This window comes from Perissodus microlepis, chromosome 11, assembly GCF_051167445.1.
Source record: "Perissodus microlepis isolate ML-2025 ecotype Zambia chromosome 11, ASM5116744v1, whole genome shotgun sequence".
NCBI lineage: Eukaryota > Metazoa > Chordata > Actinopteri > Cichliformes > Cichlidae > Perissodus > Perissodus microlepis.
In genome coordinates this window covers 16,410,363-16,432,303 of record NC_140471.1, presented here as the reverse complement: position 1 = coordinate 16,432,303, position 21,941 = coordinate 16,410,363, and the positions used below count along the sequence as shown (strand labels likewise).

General features: G+C 41.0%; 1 protein-coding gene across 2 annotated transcripts; it reads right to left on the bottom strand.

The window, feature by feature from the left end:
• Positions 1-3,304: 3,304 nt before the first annotated feature.
• On the bottom strand, positions 3,305-21,837 carry faxcb (failed axon connections homolog, metaxin like GST domain containing b). 2 transcript variants are annotated; one of them, XM_084942687.1, is made up of 7 exons: positions 21,373-21,837; positions 19,563-19,684; positions 15,462-15,597; positions 14,526-14,722; positions 10,571-10,788; positions 8,148-8,264; positions 3,305-7,738 (listed from the first exon to the last, which is right to left on the bottom strand). In XM_084942687.1, the coding sequence occupies exons 1-7, from the start codon at positions 21,406-21,408 to the stop codon at positions 7,419-7,421; spliced, it is 1,146 nt and encodes a 381-aa protein (XP_084798813.1). In that variant the 5' UTR covers positions 21,409-21,837; the 3' UTR covers positions 3,305-7,418. The 2 variants fall into 2 exon arrangements, with proteins under 2 accessions (XP_084798813.1, XP_084798811.1); XM_084942685.1 differs by lacking the exon at positions 21,373-21,837 and having other exon boundaries at positions 19,563-20,058.
• Between the last annotated feature and the right edge of the window lie 104 nt (positions 21,838-21,941).

The window sequence follows — 21,941 nt, the reverse complement described above, 5'->3', positions numbered from 1 at the left end:
GCAGTGTCTCTCTGTACTGCGACACACCACAATATCGGGGGACTCGCTGACTCGCTCTGTCTCCAAGGATCTTGAAAAGTGAAGAAAACTTGGCAAGGAAAAGTTTCTAATGTTTGACAGATTATGAATTTGGCTGAGATCAGAAGAAAGGGAATGAGAACAAAGTCACCACATCACACCACAACAAACAATGTTAATATAACCAAAATATTCAGGAAAAGAAATGTAAAAATGCTGCTATAACAGATATGCCTTAAGAAATATATAAAACCCCTTGTGGAATTGTCATCAAACACAACATTTATCATCAGCTTTATGGGAATTTTGTGACTTTTAGCTCTTTGTTTCAGTTTTAGGCCCACATTAGACGCAACCAATGAACAGCAGAGTGGCACATTTAACAGATAAAAAGACATATTTCTCTTAGAGGACTAAGCAAGCACAATCTAAAGCAAAGGAGAGACAAAAGATTTTGAAAATCAGCTGTGGAATGAGTTAATTGTGAGCACAAAAACTTTTATCATCTTTCCATGACTTTTGGTGGGAAAAAAAACCCTTGCAGTTTCTGTCATGGGTTACATTTTCATGTTACGAATGGGCCAGTTTTGGTGTTGGAGGTCTGCAAATGAAAAACTAGCAGATTTAGTGACATCACAACCAATATACAAGAGAAGAATCTAATTTTTAAAGCAATGATAACTTTAAATTAGAGGTGATCCAAACACCGATCCTTGTGGAACATCAAACATTAAATTATAGACAGAGGGGACATGGTATGGCAACATAACATGTTTAATGATGTTGTATATATTACATGACTTGATTTGATTCAGGTTTATTTAGGAGTGAGTGGTTTGTGGTGCTTAACTGCTGACACTGATGGGCAAAGATAGATGGCACACTATCGTATTACATAATAATTTTATTTCAATGAAGAAAAGAAACTTTAGAGTACCAAAAAAAGTACCTGGAGATGGCGTATGCCCCAGAGGAGAGAGAAAAAAACAACTGGAAAACACATTCATACACACGCACACACACACACGCACACACACACACTTTGGCTTTTATCCTGTGAATGAGCAGGCCAGCCAAAGTCATCTGGAAGCCTGCACATGCCAATGAATAAATAAAGCTGTAATTAGTAAAGAAAACAGCGCCACCTGTTGGTGTCCCACCCCTGTGAACTCGGACCATTATAGGGAGCTGTGGGAAACACCTGAGCCTACAAAGGCTGTGTGTTAAAGAGTTGGCACACGCTCAGAACGTGCGTGGGCGTATCAGAGGAAGTTTTTTTTCATGTGGGCCACCCGTGTAACCATGTGTGTTTCAGGCCTTCCATTTGTAAAGAGGCTTACTGAGCATATGTGTTGGTATTGTGAGAGCGTGCATGTGTTTGTGTGTTCACTTGTGCTCGCTTGCGTATGTGAAGGGGTCCAACTGCATGTCCTGGGGCCCACCTGGCAGCATTGTGCAGATTCCGGGGCCTGAGCAGCTGGCCTGGGGGCTGGTGGGGGTGCTCGGTGCGGGAGCAGTAGAGGAGGTTTAAGAGGGGCGTGGGGAGGTCTTCCATGGCCCTTCTCCCACCAGACCCAGGCAGTAGGAGGCAGATGGGCAGGCCACAGTCACTGCCAGAGGGCCAGAGGGGCCATGGGGCCAAGGGACAGGGCCAGCCAAGCCCAACAGAGCTCCCACGCATGGAAAAAACATCAAAAAGACCCCCCTCCCAACAAATAAAAAACAGAACAAAAACAGCTAACCTACAATAACAGACTTAATACATGTAAATTGGAAGACTTAATTTATTAATGGATCCACATCCATGAACAAATAGTAAATTGGTACTAGTTAGTTTTTATATATAACTATATAAGCAAAGTACTAGATGATGATCACCATAGTTATTGCAATCTATCCTAAGAAAATACAGCAAATGTGTCAGAAATTCAACCAGTCATTGTTTTCAGAACCTGTCTGGAGCTAAAAGGGTGAATGACCAAAAACTGATCATTTATCATTATTGACCATCAGAGAAAATGTTGCTCTCTTCCATACTTTTAATGTTGCTCAAATGAGGCTAGACTGCTGTAAGTGTCCACGTCTTACACACCGATGTTCATAAAGACGATTATGAAGTCTCTTTTAAACCTTCCGCAGCTGCTCCAACACATGCTGAAGACAAAAAACAAGCCTAAACCAGCACAATGCAGAGGACGGTTTTAAACATGGGGCCGGGTGATTTCAAAGGATATCCTGTGTGAGTGTTTGTGTGGGACTGATACTCAGATTGTAGTGAACTTGTACTATAGGTTGATTCTGGTGGTGGTGGTGGTGTGGTAAGTAGCCACCGGCTCTGGTAGTCCAGAGAGCCACAGATGCTCCACTGTTTGTGTGTTGACTCTCTGTAATTTGTTTGCTCTAATTTGTTTTGCCGTGCCAAGGGAGTTCAGATTTTAATTTTGCTCTGTGTGTGTTTACCCCTCTTTGTGGATCGCTGATCTGTTAAGCACAGAGCGAGGGAGAGACAGTCAGTGCGGAGGGTGGGCTGTTCGCAGAGCCAAATTAAAAAAGGAGCAGTGCAGATTGTTTTAAGCTCTGGCAGCCCCTTCAGGCCCAAAGGCCTCGCTCGCAGCCTGCACCTGCTCCGTCCCCGGGGAACTTGGTTCCTGATCCGTGGCCCTAGCTTCTCCTCCCCGGGCCCCCTAGCCCAGCCGCCTCATCCCCTCCTTTTCTCTCCTCTCCACTCCACTCTGACTTCTTGCTTCCTTTCTCTCTCCTCTCCTTCTACCCCTGTCTTTTCCAATTCTTCCCCTCCAAAAAAAAAAACCTCCCGATGCTCCTTTTCTCTTTCCTCCTCCTTCTCCTCCCCAGTGACTTCCCACTATCCCTTCACTCCTCAGTCCTGGCCTCTTCACCTCTTCTCTCCTCTCCACCACCTGCTCCTCTAGTTCTTTCTCATTCCTCCTTTCCCTTTACTTGCTCCTGGTTACTTCCTCTTCGCCCTGGCTCAACTCTCTCTTTTCACCTAATGATCTTTTTTTCCCTCCTCCTGCTCATCTCTTCTCGTCTTGCCTACAGAGTCATGGCACACTCTTAATCAGCCCCCCTCTGCACATGAGTGATTGTGGCTGGTTTAGCATGATTGAAAACACACCACCACACGCACGATATGCAGTCGGGGATACGACAGCCTCGCACATTAATGCACAGTGTGCGTGTCAATAAAGCTGCGTCATGACTTCGGCCCCTTTCCGTTAAGCTGAGATGCACAAGGAAGCAGAGTGAACACGAAACCAGGGTGTGGTTAAAATTGTCACAGCTAGTCTTTATTGAAATCATCCAGTCACTCCAGTTTGTATGACTGCCACAGGTAGTTTGATCAGTCAGTCAGCTCTACATACAGTATGATACACTTTGTCATACATACAATATTTACATTACACCAGCAGCAAACGCTATGACGTGGTTCCAATAACAAGACATCTAGTTTTAATATGGCTTGATTAATGCAGTCCAACTGTACTGTAATATCATGCCCAGACTGGATGAGGCGACTGAGAAGCACACAACCAAGACTGGTGCGGATCAGGTCGGAATGCAAACCACAGGACGACATGATTGAAGAAGGTTGTTTCTACAACCTGAGTCTCAGTTCATCTCTGGCCTTTGGGCAGCTACCCAGGATTGTTCCCCCAAAACAATAAAAAAACAAAACAAAACATAAAAGTCATCTCCTCAGATGATACATAGACATGCAGACAGTTTTGGTTTTCCCTGGCCAGGTTTTGAGATATCCACCTTTACTTCATAAGGATGGAAATGGATGGATTTTTTTTCCTTATTTAAAGTGAACTGCTGCTCTCACTTCCACTTCATAGTTTTAAAAATAAACCTTGTGTATCTTCTACAGTGCCTCCCTCAGTCCGGCCTCTGTCTGAAACAAGCTCTTTTACCTCTCATACATTAAAAACAAATTTCTTCTGATCGGGTGCCTCTCACAAACAACAGGTTTGAACAGCTGGTGGGTCGGCTTCTGTTCCCACTGCCAAACCTATTAGGGATAACCCCTCATTGATCGCAGTGAGAGCCAAGAGTGGAAAAAATGTCTAAAACGGAGCATTAAGAGCAGTCTGAACCCTGAGCTTTTGGCTCACAGAGATTACCAACATAAACTCATTATTAGAAAGGTGGACATGTTCAATATTAATCCAGTAAGCTAACAGTATATTATATATATCGCTATACACTTGCTCATGAGAGAGATTTAGAGCATTGTTGTTCAATTGGCATTCCTGGCTGTCTGATTTAACTACAGTACTCACTCAAATTTATCAGTGGTTTGGTCTCCAACTTCTGAAGGAAATTTTAGCTCTTTACTTGCTAAATAAGCTCAATTATGATCACCAGCAAGTTGCCGTCATTATTAGTGTCATATGGTGCTAAGCAGTTTGTCTAGAGCTAAAAAGCTGCCAGCTGCTTCTGAGAATGACACTAATGAGAGCAGTGAGACTTAACAAAAAGCAGTTAAGTTGCAGCCTGCGCAACCAAAACAATCACCGGAGAGGTGCTGTGCCTCTTTGTAGATCTGAGGGAAAAATGCAACACGAGTCTGTTTGCATTAGAAAAATAAATGGATCCTTTTCTGAAAAAAAAAAAAAAAAAAAGAAGTTACCAACAGCTTTAAATAATTCTGCAGAAATTTCTGACAGTTGCTCAAACAAAAAAAAAAAAAAAAGACTCAATTTTTTGGTGACAGGTAAAGTATGTTCAAAAATGTTTCGAAAACATGCAGAAATCAAAGGTCATCTTATTAGCTTTAGTATTTAACATTAAAAGAAGATTAATTTGAATGATTTACAAGTCAATAGATTTTTGTGACAGACATCTGAAGGCTGGGTTCACACTCCAAGCCCCTATGCAGAAATTCTGGTTTAATCCTCCGATGAGTTTGTTTGGCACTTTTTTTTTTGCATTCCTCTCTTAGCCAATATCAGAAAAACAATGAGACGCATGTGTAACAGCGTCCCGTGCATCGTACTTTTACACAGAAGCGACAAGAGGCCGAAAAAATGCGTTTACCGTTTCACTTTTAAGTTGATGTGCAGAAGAAGCCGGCTAATCAGAGAGGACGAAGAGGAAGATCGTGGCTTTTTGTGGTACAGTAACTCCTAGCTTCATATAGAGGCGTGGAGGCAGTGTTGGAGCCCGGAGTGGGTGGATTCTGATTTTCACTGAATAAAAAAAACTCTGTATTTCAGGGCTCCATATGAAAGAATTGAAAAAAAGAAAGCAGATTTCTGTGATTTGTGCTTTTGTGAAGAAACACGAGTGGTATTTAAGCAGAGTAATCTGATTTGGGCCTTTTTTGCCAGCACGTGAATATAACCTATGAAACCTGTTTGCACTGTAAGATTCTAGGCTAATAAGTGTTTAAGTTAACCATCTCATATCTCATGTTTTGTTCCTTTACTTTTTATTTATTCCTCTTTTTGAGACATAAAAACTAATGAATCTGACAACTCTGACCATCTATCCAGCAAATTGAATGAAGATTTTTTTTAATTTTTCCAGGAATTTAAAATAAAACTCCATTAATCTCGTGGAGTGAAATAAGAAAAGAGACATCTCCGAGCCTGGAGAATTCAAAACAAAACTATCTGCACGGTTTAGTGCCACTCGTGAGGAGAAAAAAAAAAGTTTATAATCAGGGTTTGTAGACCCTTTAATGCAAGTCACACTTACTTTTTATGTACCATAGTCAGTTTTTAAAGCCATCATATTTTCATTACGAGCACTTCCAGCGAGCTTAACGTGACAGACAAAAACGAACGCTCCCCCCGGCCCAGACACTTTGGTCCACATTTTAATCAAGATTTTCCACCAAGCTATAGTCGCTTCCTTTTCATTTGGTATTCTGACTCAGTCCGGTCTGCAAACACTTTATCAGCTGCTTCACTGATGACATTCACACCCGGTAACATTCGCATATGCGCAGCCGACATGAGCAGCACAGTCCACTGCAGCTTGATCTTTATCAGCGTCATTCAGTCTCCATTCTGTGCCTTCACAGCTGACTCCTCCGACTGAAATGAGGTGAAAATTAAATTTCCACTAGTGCAAATTAAGATCTCTCTTTGAGAGAAATAAGAAAAAGAAATAACATTAAATATATGTATATATTTAACAAAAAATAAATTACTGTAGAAAGAATAATATCAAGTGGCACTGATAATAAATTATATCATAACAAAAAAATGTCGCAAAGGAGTTTCGCCCATTTGTTTCAATGTTCTGAGCGCTGAGGGTGAGTTGTTGCTGCGCTAAGTTGTAGTATGCAGTATCTTTCTCTCTCACACACACGTACACACACACACAAGCGCGCTACGTATGAATGGGAGATTTAGCAAAGAAGTGGAAATTTCTTGTGTTAAATGTACTGCACGTCCTTAGGCTGGAGTGACCTTGATGTAGAAGGCAACAGGCGGACTGCTGACTCCATCTAGTGGTCAAATACAAGAACTGCAGCTCTTCGATAAGACCACAAGAAGTTTGGAAGAAACTACAAAAAAAAACAAAAAAAAACCCCGACAACAACAACAAAAAAAAACCCCAACTCTCCAAGTTCAACAATAACAAAGTGCAGGCAGATAATTACTTACTGGGCAGAAAATAGGATGAAGCTTGCAGAAGAAACAGGCACAAATCTTACCTCCTGATTTCTGTTCAACAGGCCTATACAGTAAGTGTATCTGGGCTTTTAGACAAAATGATTGAATTACTTTTTTTCACCACATACAGAAGCATGAGGGAGCATGAGGAAAATGACTTTAGGGTCAACTTAATGCACGGACTGATGCTCAATGTCATCTGTGTTTACTCCTCAGCACACGGATGGCTAACAGCAGAGACATGGCAGCTGTTCCTTTTTCAATCTCCACCTGTTTCAGTGGTTTTGTGCGTTATGACACACGGCAGAGTGGTGATTAGTTGCATCATTTCATAGCAAGTGAAGTGCCACCTGTCATGTCTGTAGCACTCTTCTGTTGCCAACGCGCTCTTCATGAGATGGTTCCTTTGTGTGTTAACCTTTCGCGCTAGCTTCTGCATCTTAGGATGAGACAAATAAGGCAAAGAGGAACTGTCACGGGGACAGTTCTGACGTTATGGGAGGGAACTGACTGTACAGTTGCATGTTTTGTAAGGTTTATTTTGCATCGTCTGCATACAAACGCCCAGTCTGCCCATTGGGAAGTTGTAACATGCTGGGCATTACAGGTGGAGGAGCTGGAATAGTTCTTTCAGCTGTGTGCGAGCTGCTGCTTGGACACATCGTTCCAGCCAGATTTATTTAAGCAAAACCACACAGCAGCCTGTAGCACCGACTGTTCCAGCCTTCGGTCAGTCTCAGTCTGCCTAGGTCAAACTTCCAGGTCTGGCATTGACTCCTCTTTAAACTGAGCATCATTGTCAGACCCTGTGCCCACGTCCGAATCAAATAGCGAGCGGTCAGAGTCGGGGGAATGTGTGTGCGTGCGTCCGGCTGAGTGGCTGCTGCCATCGCTGTCGTCCAGCGTGTCAGTCCTGGAGAAGAGGCCGAAGTCCAGCAGGCCCGTGGGGGTGCCCCCGCTGCTGCTCTCGCTGTCTCCGTCGTAGTAAAAATCCTCCACCTCAACAAACCACTCGGGCCAGAACCTCCTCCGCATCCGCTCGCAGAACATGGCCAAGTTGATCAGCTCTCCTGTGGAGACATGTAAATCTTTTTGAAGACAGAGAAGAAACCAGCAGGTGGTATCACAGGTGCTTACTGCCTTTGTTAGTCTTTTTTGGGGTCTGGTTTTGTTCCCACAATCACCTTGATCACAAATTATGGATTAAAACACAGAATCAAGCTCTGATGCTGTTCTCTGAAAAGATAAGACTTCAGTGTTCCCTGTGTGAGACTTTAAAGCTGCTCTCTGAGCTTGTGTAAGCATCACTGCACTGCAGCAGAACAGCACTGCCATCTAGTGGACTGCACATAAAAATACACCAGTGAAAACATCTCACAAGTATGCTTAAATATTGCAAGGACAAGGTAATATACAAAAACTTGTGATAAAATACAGCATGTATGTGTTGATTTGCAATTACTGAATAGATCATCTGACCTTTGATAAGCTGCTCTGGTCGTGTTCCAGGTAAAGTCCACATGGCTTGAGCTAGATGCCCAAACACTGTAGCATCTAATGTTGACATCTTAGACCCCATGAAGTATTTCTTATCTCCTGCAAGACAGAAAACAAACAGCAATTTCAAGCAACGGTAAAGGGAATATACAAGAACTTCCACAGCACTGTGCAGCTAAAGATGGTTAAATTAAAACTATTAGTAACATTAATAAGCAGCGATGAAGCAACAAGTTGGCCAGCTGATACTGTCCCTGTTCACCAGTACTGGCATGTTGGCTGTTAGTCATCTGCTGTGGCATGTTAATGCAGAGCTGAGAAGACTTTAAAACAAATCAGTTTTTACAGTGATGATTTACCTGCTGCAAATCAATAACAGAAACAAAGTAACCAAACACACACACACAGACACATAATAGATATCAAAAACCAAATTAAAGTACTCCTTTTTCAACTCTGCAACTCATTCCATCTGTGTTGCTGAAAGGTTTTTTGCTACAGATGATTTTCATTCCACTTGTACTGGCAGAAGGTGTTTGTAAACCAACAGTTTTCGCTTTACTTTGAGCTTTTCTGATGCACTAACTCTTCATGAACTACCTTTAGCTCACTTTTTGAGATGTTTATCATTAAGACCTTTGCACACTGAGTGTGCTGGGAAAAAAACGTTATATTCCGAATTCTTGGGATATGAGCTGGTCATGTAATGTTTATACATATAGGATATCAGTGGGGCAGTTTAAGATCTTGTTAGCAGAGTCAGTATCGCATCTGAGGAGACAGAAATCATTTCAAAGAGCCAGAGCAGTGTCTAGCTGTGTGCCTGAGGTAAAATAGTATTATTTTACCATTTCAATATCCATCTTAATGTATGAAATATCAGTACAAATTTGATGCATCAGGTGTGTGAAGGGCTTTATTTTAAGATTACAATACAAAATGATCTATCACTAGCACTAAATCTTAGTTCACGGTTGTTTTTGGATAGTTTTTTTCCCACCTAAACACATTTCACCGAGCACATTTTGAACTGCTGCAGAGAGAGTGCTAACACTGACTAGAAAGACAGAGCATATTTCTCCCATACTGCCTTCTCTTCATCGGCTCCTTGTTAAATCCAGAAACAAATTTAAAAACCTCCTCACGTACAATGTGTTGACACCCTCGATTATTACAACATTCCTTTGTGATAAAGCTTATAGTCCTCCCCTAGTTACACTGCTATAGGCCTGAACTTCAGACTTCCCATGATGCACTTGGTGTTTCTTCTTCACTCACCTCCTTCCTTTAGACTCTGCATGTTTATACACCACTCTGCATTTAGCCATCAGTTATTATTCATCTCTGCCTCTCTTCCACAGTGTGTCTTTTGTCTTGTCTCCCTCCCCTCACCCCCAACTTGTCCTGGTTCTGTTGGATGTTTTTTTTCCCCCAACTCTGCCAAGTGCTTGCTCATAAGGGGTTGTCTGATTGTTGGGGTTTTCTCTTTATTATCGTTGGGTCTTTACTTTAATATAAAACGCCTTGAAACTTGTGATTTAGTGCTATATAAATAAAACTGAAATGAACTTCTTTTTACTTTTGTTTTTAAATTTGTTCAATTTATTCATACATTTTTCAAATAAGTGGAAATACTCTGTGATCTTTGAGTACCCCAGGCAGCTGCTGAGATCTCTCCTGGTTGGGAATCCCTGCTCTTATACACATCATCATCAATGCCATTAGAGATGTTTTTAATGTAACCTGTAAACACTTCCAGTAATGCAGAGGGAAACCAAAACACTACAGGAAGGCTGGTTAATGAAAGGTTGCTAAGTATTTGTGTGCTTTTCTTGCCCTTCAGAGAGCAAACTTCAAAGTAAACTCATTTCATTTTGAAGTTGGGAAATCAGCTCTTCTGGTTAAAATGCCAGATTTTAGATGAACACTTCTGGTACTTGTGCGTAACAAACATTAAAAGACGGAAGCCAGATGGTTGTAGAGTGTACCAATGTTTTCACTCGGGAATGACTTTTCCATTTTATACAAGCTGTTGTTCGCTGTAATGACACAAGCAGATCGATGCAAAGCACTATTCTAAACACACTTATATTGCATCCCTCCAGCTAACATCCAGAGCTTTCTCTGTTTTCATTTATTACTGCCTGTACCTCAATAAAATTCAAGTGCAAAAACGCAGATAAATGACATTTTGTTCTGATAAATATAAACCAATTAAGAGGAGCTTGTGAATATTTTGAGAAATATCAGCTCACAGTAACAAATTCATGTATTTTCATTACAGCCAATGGAAAAAAGAAATAACACTAGCTCCATTATCAGCTTGCATAACAGCATTAGCGTATCGCTCTATAACCACAGTCCTGAAGAGGTTAGTGTTAGTTCTACTGAACAGGCGTCCGTACCCAGTAGAGTGGCCAGTGTCCTCATGTCCTTCTCCATCAGTGTGTAGACCTCCTCCTTGGAGAAGCGTCCGATGCCGTGGCCGTACATCTCCCGCCGCACCATGCCACCATTCAGGTGGCTCAGCATCCATTTCAGCGTGTCACTCAGAGGCCCACTCATCGCCAGCAGCTTCTGTGTTTCCTCCAGGTTATCCACCCACTGGCAGTAGGCTATTGTCCTGAAGGAAAACACAATGTAGACAACACTGTGTTACGATTACACTGGCTGGCAAAAAGCTACTCCTCTAAATCAAAAGTGAGCCTCAGCTACACCTACAGTCTGTCAGTTTCTTACACTCTTCCTGTACTTACTTAGCTCAAGATCAAAAGGTATTCCAAATGTTGGTCTAAAATCATCGTGGTCTTTTCAAAAAAGAACAAACTGCATTTGAAACTGAGTCTTTGAGCCATCAGTTCATTTGTATCATTTATAGTTGAACATACAAAATGATTTCTACACAGCCAAAAAACCTTATTGCACTCAGCATACAATCCATGTACCAAGAACATAGAAGGTATAACACCATCAATATTAGCACATATATTTAAACATAAAATTATCACACACAAAAGGTTAGGGATATAACAGTTCTCCAAAAGCATGTTTTTGTTCATACTGCTGTTTTTAAAAGGGATAAATAAAGCAAAAACAAGGAAAAACAGCTTTAATGACTTAATGCTTAAATCTTATTTAGTTAGTTCAGTCACTGCATGTCTGTGTTCACTTTGGCATTTTCCCCTCTGCTTTGCAGAAACATTGTCATGTTGTGTTGTATTAAAGATCTATAAATCATTAGTTCCGTTTCAAGTAAAACCAAAAACTACACTAATACAAGAAAGAAGAGCCATGTTTATTCATCTCTCCAGTCTAGTGCTGTATTTTTAAAACTGAATATGGTGGCAAACCAGAATTTTACGAAGGACCAACAGTAATATTTTACTCTATGATGCTGAGTCAAAGCAAATTAGAGTGGGATTCCAATAAAAGTGTTTAATGAAAGGTTCAGCCACTGCATCGTAAAGCTTTATGTCTAATGACAATTAGCCTCAACTTAATCAATAAAAGTGCTCCACCCATTCACTTGCTGCCAGAACACAACATCGTATATTCAGCCCTTCAAACTGTCGGCCTGAGGGTTGAAAGAAATGCCTGGAATCCGTTCCTGCCGCTCATGATAAAATATAGACGCCTACTGCTGCAAAGCACCGGAAACTTACAGTTACTCATGAAAAGAAAGCAATGCTGCAGAAATGGCAGCATATAGTGTATCTCTATATTGAGATTTTTCTCACACTGTGGTCCAACAAATCCTGTTTATTTACAAGCAAACAAGCCCAACTCAAACCCTCAAAATCCCTTGTGAAACCACTAAAGGACAAATGTTTCACATGAATTCACTCCATAAAACAAAGACAATGAAAACAGCAACTCTGGTATTTCATACATTTGTTGCTTCTGTTCTGCATAAGTTGTCTGTGTATCCAGATACTACGATGAAGCTGTTACATTCTTACACACTTGGACTTTTCACACTGTAGGACTTTTTTGGGGTAGCCCATCTGTTTATGATCTGAAAAAGTCTGAAGAAGTGAAGAAAGTTGTGCTTGGTGCTTTTTTTTTGGCTCAACAACAAAACTCAATGACAGCCAAGCTGTTTGTTGATAATAGTACAAGTGTAGGGGAGACCTACATGTTTCTACCTACATGGGTTAGAGCTTTTACCCCTCAGTTCATCTAAAGGCCAGCGCCTGGCCTCTGTCATTTTTCTGCTGTATGTGACTGGTTGCTCAATAGAAACTGAATTAAAGAATCTGGGTTATATTAATTTTCAGAGTGGGGACTATCCATTGGCCAAATGCTACTTCCTGTTATATTATCTAATGTCCAAAATGTCTGTATTCTTTAAACAAACAAACAAACAAACAAACAAATCAGAAGAGGAGCAAGCATAAATAGAGTAATGTTTTTTTTAATCCCCAGGTAATTTCAAATGCAACCTTTGCAAATGTTTCTGTGCAGTTTGCACCAAAATGCATTTTCAAGATAAAGCTGCAGTTGCAGTATTTCCCAGGGAGAAAAAAATGCTAATGTGTGATCCTGGCAGATGGAGAAGGATGCAAGAAAGAGAGGAAGATGGATGGATGAAGGATGACTGTTTTCAAAAGTTCTGGCTGCTCAATAAAAGAAATTTTCCATACAGGAAATTGAAATCTTACATGTAATGTCCTCATTCATTTTAGAGTTTTATAATCAGATACATGTCTGATGCTGTACTAAATTACATTTTTTTGAAACCTCTTGTCAAACAAACTGAGTGTTATTCAAGGGTTGCATGGGAATACCTGGCAGTTTAGTGCAGGCTAAACAGTACATCGGACTGGTTACACCGAGGGTGGCAGGGATCATTTTGGTTTATTTAAGGTAATGATGTCAATTAGATTCATTAGATAAACTATGGCTTTTATACTAGCTTTATAGTGTCTAGGATTTGGGGCCATTTAGCCATAAAGCTTATGAAACATCTACTTATACAGTATTTTAGTGAACTTTGCTGGCTAAATCCACAAAGAGCAGTGAATATCAGAGCAGCAGCCCAAGTCAGCCAATCACAGCCTGCACACAAAGAAAAGTCCAATGGAGCTCACGAAACAAATCATTTTACTGTGTGACTTATTTCTTATTTCTCTTGAAATTCCTCTTTGACATTCACTGGATCACAGCTGCTAACACTAGTTGTCTGTGTATGTCTACTTTAAAGTATAGTTGAGTGATCCTTTTCTGGTAGTTCTTTACAGCAAACAAAATCTAATGTATTACAGAGTTATTAAAAGATTTCTATTTTTAAAAAGCACAGCAAAATAAATGAGTATATAATAGTATAACCAGCTTTGAGAACATTTTCTGCTCTATAACCATGCCACTATGAATCAGGAAGGCAACTCTGTGTGTGCACGATCTAACCAAATCTATCTCTAGGCTGTGTCTCAGTACACAAAGAGCAGCACGCTGTCATGCTGCCCTTCCCTGAAATAAATAATTCACTCAATAGGTCTATATGTGGGTCCAAACCTGGTGCAGGGTGCATGGAGAAGCAGAGGAAGAGGAGCAGGGAGGTGACACAAGGAGACAAAACGGGAGGGAGCGTGAATGTGGATTACATGAATGACCTCTGCTGCTTTTAGAGAAATGGAGCAGATTCAGTTTATAACACAAAGCCAGCAAATTGTTCCATCCTTTGTTCCTTTTTATAAGTGAACTAAAACCAATGAGTAGTTCAAATTGTGTTCTAAAATTATTATATAGAGAGCAATAGGCCATACCACATGGATCAAACCGAGTTAGTGTGTGTATGTGTGTGCGCCTTTGTGAGGGGGATGGATAGAGAAAGAGAGATAGAGCTTTTAGGTAATGGAAAACACTCCTCTTGGTGTAGATGGAGTGTGGAAAACGATTTCTTAGCAGCATGTCCCTCCCCCAGTGATCCTGGAGTGACTCACTGCTGCGAAGGATGGCAGATATCACAGCCTGGGCTGAAAAGCTGCACAAATAATCTTACTTTTTTGTTTTTAGAATAAATCCACAGTGTGTCTTTTTTCTCTTGCTGCTAAAATAAATTGGACCTTTTTTTCCCAGGAGGATCAGTGTAGGTGGTTCCTCATATGGTTTAGCACTGAGCACATTAAAGTGTGGATTTAAATATGAATGCATACACACAAAATTACATAATCAACTCAGCACCACATAATTTCACCCCTCAAGTGCAATAATTAAATCAAACTGTAGAAACAGAGAACTGCTTTCTGTCTTTAAAATGATCTGAAAGTGGCTTTTCCATTTAAAGTGCCTGAAGTCATAGCTCTTAAAAGCCTTTCAAAGGCACGGCTACAGCACTATATACCTATACGACTTACTTACCAGTAGAGGTGTTCCTCAACCATTTTGGTGACAGCGCGGGACACAGCTATCTCCTGCGGGGTGAGGTTCTTGTTGAGGTTCACACCCAGCTTCTCCTCCAGGAAGTCCACTATAAACTCTGACCCCGACACCTGTTCGTGGTTGTACTCGATCCAGGGCATCTTACCTTGCGGAGATAGCCTCCCATCAAAGTAGTTCTGCAAAGGGAAACAACTTTGCACATAAATTTCCTGAGCTGTGTGTACATTTTATTAACAAAACAAAGAGACTGTAGACCTATGTGAAAATGGAGACTTATTTGTGGCATGAAACCACACAATCATTGACTAACAAGCTGTAAATCACAAGTCATCATCCATAATAAGCATGTGGTTTCAAAGTCAGACCCAGTCTTCCTCATTGCATCCATTTTTTGCAACCAAGATGGTGGCAGCATTAATACTCACATAAACACTTGATGCTTCAAAACAAGACCACAGAAACCAATGAGTGGCATCACAGTAGCATTTCCTTTATACTGTCTGTGTTCCCAGTAAATCTACTATCCCTTCTCTGCACGTGTCCAAACTATCTCTAACTTGCCTTTCTAACTTTATCTCGAAACCACTCGATTAGAGTTGTCCTCCACCCTCCCCCCGATACACTCCTTTATAATCCTGTCCCTTATGGTCATTAACAACTAAAATCTTAAGATCTTCAACTCTGTCACGTCCAACAGCTACAACAGCTTTCATTGTTTTTGTCCTTATATGGAAGCTGTTGACAAATGGGACCCCATTTCTAAGCTGCCATTAGCTTGTGCTGCCCAGTGTTGATGCTGATGGAAGAGAGGCATTAAGGCTGTGCAACAGAAGTAGCTATTAATGGCTGAAGAGAAAAACTACTTAAAAAAACTCTTCAGAGGCAGAAACACCCCCCTCCCCTCTCTGTTATCACCTGGTAGGGCAGATCCGCCATCCGCAGGTACGTCTCTATTTTGAGGCAGAAGGGCGAGAGGCTGGGCACACCATTCTTTGGCCTGGAAAACTGATGGAGGATGATGGCGTCTTTGGAGTCCAACTCCTGCTCCTTCCTACATAGAAACCAAAGATGGAGAAAACATTGAATGAATAACAATGAATAAATGTTGTAACTGTAAATGTTATACCTCTTTAAAGACCATTCTTAAACTCGCTAACATACATTGTCTCATTTTGTACATTTTGTTCCAGTGTTAACGTTAACAGCATACTTTCATCCATTCTGTGTGGATGAAAGTATGCTTTGGTGTCTCGAGCCTTGCCAACTATGCATAGATACCAAGAGGAAAAACTGCCTAAAAATGTTTCATTTTAAGCCAGCGAAGCCGAAATCAACCGGTTTTTCCACCTGTTTTCAGGGTCAATTGGTGCAGTGGGCCAGTGAGATAAATTCCAAACGTAACTCAGCATCTGAACAGAAAACAGGACTTTGAGTTCAGCTTCAGGCTCTGGCCAACCTCCCTGTGAGGAGTAGGTCACACCTGCAGTTTTTTTCTAGCACGGTGACACACTATTCATGCCGAGTTCTGTTTTCTTTGCAAGTTTTTTAAAAAAAAATTATTATTATGTTAAACAATTCCAACGAATCCCAATCCAACTTTATTTATAGAGCACTTCAGAAAAACAACACAGCTGACCAAAGTGCTTTCCTGTTAAAAGACAACATCAAGATTTAAACAAACATATTAAACAAAAAGGAAAAATATATATAAATCACAGTAAAACATGGAAAACTATAAATAAAATAAACAATAACATATACAAGAAATAAAACGAACAATAAATGAAAATAAGTATTAAAAGGAACCAAAAAAACAACACTTTCTTTATTCACACTGAGGTCACTAACTTTTACATAATGAGTCTGTACTTCAAGTGACTAAGTGTTTTGAGATATACTGGCATCACTAGCTGTTATTATACTCCATTAAAACTCTTTAAGTGATTGTCAAGACTAGAAATTTTATTTCCACTTTGATAGATCGCTCTGTGAAACAAGGAGCAGCTGAGCTACCTCAGGCTTAAAATCCACAAAGTTGTATTTATACTGCTCCACTGTATTAGCTGAGGGGTATTAAGAGGTTCAGTTATAAGTCAGAATATTGACTAAATGAGTCATCTCTCCTCCCACTGTACTGTAGGCCTGCTGTCTAAAGACACTTAAGATAATAATAAGCTAGAATGCAATTGTGCAGGGAGGATGTTGGTGGTATTCCTACACTGCTATTACCGTGCTAAAATTGTAGTTGAGGAGTGTCTCAATGCTATCTAATATGGCAATTAGAGTTCAGACCTTTTTTGCAACCAGAGAAATAAAACTACACCTAACACATCAGCACAGGGAAAAACACTAAATCTAATCTCATTTTACTACACCGCTTTCCTAATCACATTACACATTCATCTGGGCATCTATTTCTATTCCTGAAGAAGCTTTCAGGCATCATCTCAGGTACACACACACAGACCCCATCTGCTCCGTTTAGCATCTCTTTTATCACTGACCACTGCTCCCTATATTTGAATAAATTTATGTAACTGCAAAGCGGTCTGACAACACTTACTCCACTTTTAACTATCCTTTTTTAGAGTTAAGTTTGTGGAATTATATTATAGATTATGGTTGCTTTTGTTTTGAGTTCTATCCTATTTTACGATCACATTACAACATGATGTCATTTTTTTAATTATTCGGAGGGGGAAAAAAACGTATTTCTGTACATTAAGACAAAAATAAGTAAAAAAATTTTTTACCCACGCCACTTTTAGAGTGACAGAAAAAAATGATAAAGCAATATTTTGCATGGCACTATTGTATCAATAAAGGGACACCAAATATCTATATTTTATTAAATAAATTAAAATACTCTGGAAACACTACAATAAGAGAGCTCATATCATGTAGCACCAGCATTATATAAGGTTAGCGGCGCAAATTCACATGAAATCAGCTGAACTTTTGCAATATAAAACAACTCAATAAATACATCGTTAAAAAACAAAACAAAACGAAAAACCATCCAATACTGGACACAGTTAGCTTGACGATGCTACCTCCTACTTCAAAGCAAGCAAATCACTCAGTCACACGAATTCATTTGTAACAACATATATTTGACTGTGAACAATTTATCACTGTAACACTTGATCACAGTTAATTACCATATTATCAGAAACTGATTCCATGTAATTGGCAACTTGACCCCATTCCAGGCTGGATGTTATCTAAACAAAAACTAAATACAAATCTGTTTTTACAGGATAGTACACAGTTTATATTTTATTATATTCTAAAAAATAATATGTTCATTTCTATTTTAATATCAGCAACATGTTTCAAAAACCCCAAGTCAACAAAAGATTGTTTTAAAAAACAACAACAACACACAGCTGGTTGAGTGTTTCACAACTTATGAGATTAAACTGTCATGGATGCTTCATCCTAAAATATAAAGAAAAGAGCAATCCCTCAATCTACTATCAGTCCATATTTCAGTGCCAGCATCTGTGGTTGTGTGCATTGTGTGCTTTGAGGCAACGTATGCTGCCATCCAAACAAGCCTTTTATTTTCTTTCAGGGAAGGCCTTGCTTATTTTCAATAAACCACATTCTGCAGAAAATATAAATTCATGCTTGCATGACGACAAATTCTTATTTTTTTCATAACGTTTGTAGTTAGGGCTTAGTTATGCAGGCATAGGCTAAGGCTGCAGTGGGGACTTCCCATGATGCACTAAACATTTCTACTACACTCACCTTTTTTCAGTCCCCATGTTTTTGTTTTTTTGGTTTTGTTTTTTTAAATAAATCTAGTGCATGCCATTAACTTTTGTCTAGTCTCTCCCATAGCTTGTGGTTTGACCTGTTTGCGGCTGAGATCACAGCAAATATTTTTGATTTCCCTAAGCTTTGTTCTGCTGGAGATTCCTTCCTGTTTAAAGGGAGCTCTTCCTCTCTATTGTCACAGTGGTGGCTAGGAGTTGTTGGTTGTGATGCTAAATAAATAAACTTGAGCTGACTGTGGTGCTGAAACCTCGCAGGTCTCCTTGGTAGCTGTCCACAGTTACATGGTGCTGAAAATATTCTAAATCTGCAGAGAAACTGACATCATTTTATTACGCCTGATCTACGCATGCCGTCCTTCTTCCATGCACGTTGTGGTGCTTCGTCTCTCAGAGGAACCACTTAAAGAACTTCTCAAAGATCTCTCAGCTGGGAAAAGGAGAACAAAAGCTGACTAGTCGTAGCAGCAGCTCTGCCAACAATACATCACATGGCACGGACATCTGACGCCGGCAGGCTGCGGGACCAGCCTCAGCGACCTGCACGTGATTCAGAGTTTCTGCACGAAATGCACGGTTCACGCAGCTTGTGGATCGAGGAGGGGGGAGTGAAAGCAGAAACTACCAGGCCACTGTAACAGGATGTGCTTACTTCCTGGCACTGGCCTGGCCGAAAAAAATAAATAATGCGTCCATTCACAGACAGGCGGTCTGTGCTCTGACAATAGTCCCGTGTTAATCTCTCTTACAGTGATCGCATACTGATCACCAGCTTTCATTGTAGAAAACAACTGTAAATGATGCTGCTGCAGCTGCTGTGTCTCAGCTCATTAAAGGTCAGGCTGATTCCGCAGCGTCCGAGGAGCGCTTCGTTTAGACACGCTCAGGTGCCGATGTGTTCTGCACGGGAACTGGCACACGAGCGGACGCGTGACTCGCTTATTAATTATTTTTTTTAAGTCTCCACCTAGTGTCGTGTCCTTTGAAGGAGAAAACGAGGGACGGCAACCTCAGCAAGAGCCTCTTCCCGCGAGAGCTGCAGAGGAACCACATCCCCATGTACACACTCCTGTATCCATAATGCTTTATGCGGTGTCACTCATCAGTCACTGTCAGCGGGGGTGGGTGCGATCAAAACGTGAGCCCCGGGAGGCAAAATAAATACTAAACAAACAAACAGAAACCCGGTGGTGATAAAGATGATAAAGAGCGCAGGAATGTTGTGCGTCCCTACCTGATGGCGAGCAGCTCATGCAGTAGGTAGGCTGCAGCAGCCAGCAGGGCCCCCCCGGTGATGTACAGGGTCTTCTTCCACCAGGAGTCCGAGCCCAAAACCGACATGATGCCTCCGTAATCCTGCAGAGGAAAGGCGATGATATAGCCATACAACGACTGCTGCTGCTCGGAGCCACACAGCCCGATGGGCAGGCTGTGATTCCGCCCCAGTTCAACAACACACGGCCGGGAAGAGGCGAAACCAGCAGCCCAGTACATCCTCTTCCCCCGGTTACAGCCGCCCCGCGTCCTCCCTGCTGCAGTCCCCGTTAGGCTTCATCGAGACCCCCGGCGCTGTGTCTACAGCATGGCGGCGGTGTGGCTAATATTGATCCAGGAAAGCGGAAAAGGTAAATATCTGGAACATCACTCCCTGAGATGAGGCTCGGCAGCCAGCTCGCTTTCCTTCGCAGGATCTGCACAGCATTATCGCGCGAATAACAATGGCAACACCGCGACTTCCGGTCCCTAATTTCAAAATAAATGTCAGTGTCCACACTGTTCCAATTACATTTTTTGCACCTAATATTTTACTTGCAAAATAACCTTTTCTGCTCTTAATAACCGTACACAGTGGCTGTTAGTTATTGCTAGTTTTCCATCACATATCATGTGAATGAAATTCTATCATAAATCTGAACATGATATAAACTAAATTATTCATTTTTGTTCATGAAATGTTTTAATATTTTAAAAGTAGTCAAATCATTACCTGATTTGTCTGACCAAATAAATAGGTTTAATTTATTAATAGCAAAAACAAATTAAAGTAGCTGGGACCAAAGATTATTTGGCTGTTTTGCTTCCAAATAATGGCAAAAGCTTAAAGCAGGCCCATCATGTATTCCCTTATTTTCTGTTTATATGGCAGATCCTCATATGACCAAAGTTTCGAGGTACTAATGGGTGCTTCCTTTTTTCTCAAGGGACAGACTAAGATAAACATGAGTTAATCTGAACTGTGAATTGTGCAAAGCTACGTCTACATGCCTATATTCTATGCAGTTTAGATCAAGGTGGAGGGCTGTTCCAGTTTTTTGTTGTTGTTTTTGCATCTCTCAAAGAGCTTTAGTCAGATACACTTGGTTTGCAAAAAGATGTTGTCCAATCCCCACCATAGAAACAAGAGTTTACGAGAAAGAGAAGCAATTGATCTAATTAAGTTCTGCATAGAGCTGGTAAGAAACTTATGTGATTAACATCTGTAGAACTTAATAACTTTCACAGCATATATTACGTGTAGTGGAGTGTACATTTTGATCATCAGATCAAGGTAAACAGAGGGCTAGAAACAAAAAAAAAAAAAAAAAAGAATTACCCAGTCCTTTTATTTTTGTGGCAAAGTTGGGCAACTTCCGTTGTTGTCTAGTCAAATGCTGGTTACTTCATGCAGCCGGCCTATTGTCTTTCTCCGGTGGAGGATCGGAGCCACCCCGCCCTGACGAGCCCCTGAACGCAGAGACTCAGTCACCACCACGAAAACAAACTGTTGGCCAACAGCAGCCAAACATGATGATAAGCCCTTCTGCTCCGCTTCTACATTTTAAGCGGCCTCCAACCGACTGACTGCTCCGCTTCAACTACTACAGACTGCTGATTCCATGAAGTGCAGTGTGTTTGTGCAATCACACTGAAGCACATTACGCAAACGAGAAAAGTAAGACACGGATTGCAAATCCACTATGCCACCTGTGCTGTGGGTATAGACTCTACTTACAGTCTAACTGTATAACTTAGTGGTAAATGCACTAATAGGAAGGAGTACTCACTCTGGAGCAACTTTGGAAGTGGAAGAAGACGTTCATCCTGACGCTTTAATCCAGCAGGTGAGTTGGAGATCTGTTTGTCGAGCATGCCGAGAACAGGATGTAGACAACTCTGACAAAAGAACATCCAGTAGTTACGTGTCCGCCGGTATCATCCTGGTGCCAATTACCTGCCTGCTGCTGTCTGACCCCGTCAGGTCAGTGAAGGAGGGTGACGTGCTTACCGCAGCCATGGCTACGGCAAGTTAAACGCGCGGCCTCGTGGCTCTCGGGAGCGCGCATTACAGCAGGAGCGTGTATTGGTGTTTACTGCTGAACCAGCCTGAGAATATGACACAGCAGGCACTGCTGGAGCAAGGCATTTAGTAAACACACACATAGATATACTGTCGGCAGATAGAGGAAACGACTTTGACATCAGGAAGCATCTTTATGACACTTTTTTTTTTTAATGGCACTTTTGGCCAGATCGCTCTTGAAAAATACATTTTTGATGTCAATGACACTCTTTACCTAGATAAATATAGGATACATAAAAGTCACAGTGCCAAAAACCGACTGCAGCTTCTTAC

Bases quoted from the DNA above. Each gene is read 5' to 3' on its own strand.
- faxcb (XM_084942685.1), bottom strand. From the start codon at position 19,822: ATGTACTGGGCTGCTGGTTTCGCCTCTTCCCGGCCGTGTGTTGTTGAA. The intron at 15,598-19,562 runs GTAGGGACGCAC...GTTTCTATGTAG, and splicing joins CATGAGCTGCTCGCCATCAG to GAAGGAGCAGGAGTTGGACT. The intron at 14,723-15,461 runs GTGATAACAGAG...TTCCCTTTGCAG, and splicing joins TGGCGGATCTGCCCTACCAG to AACTACTTTGATGGGAGGCT.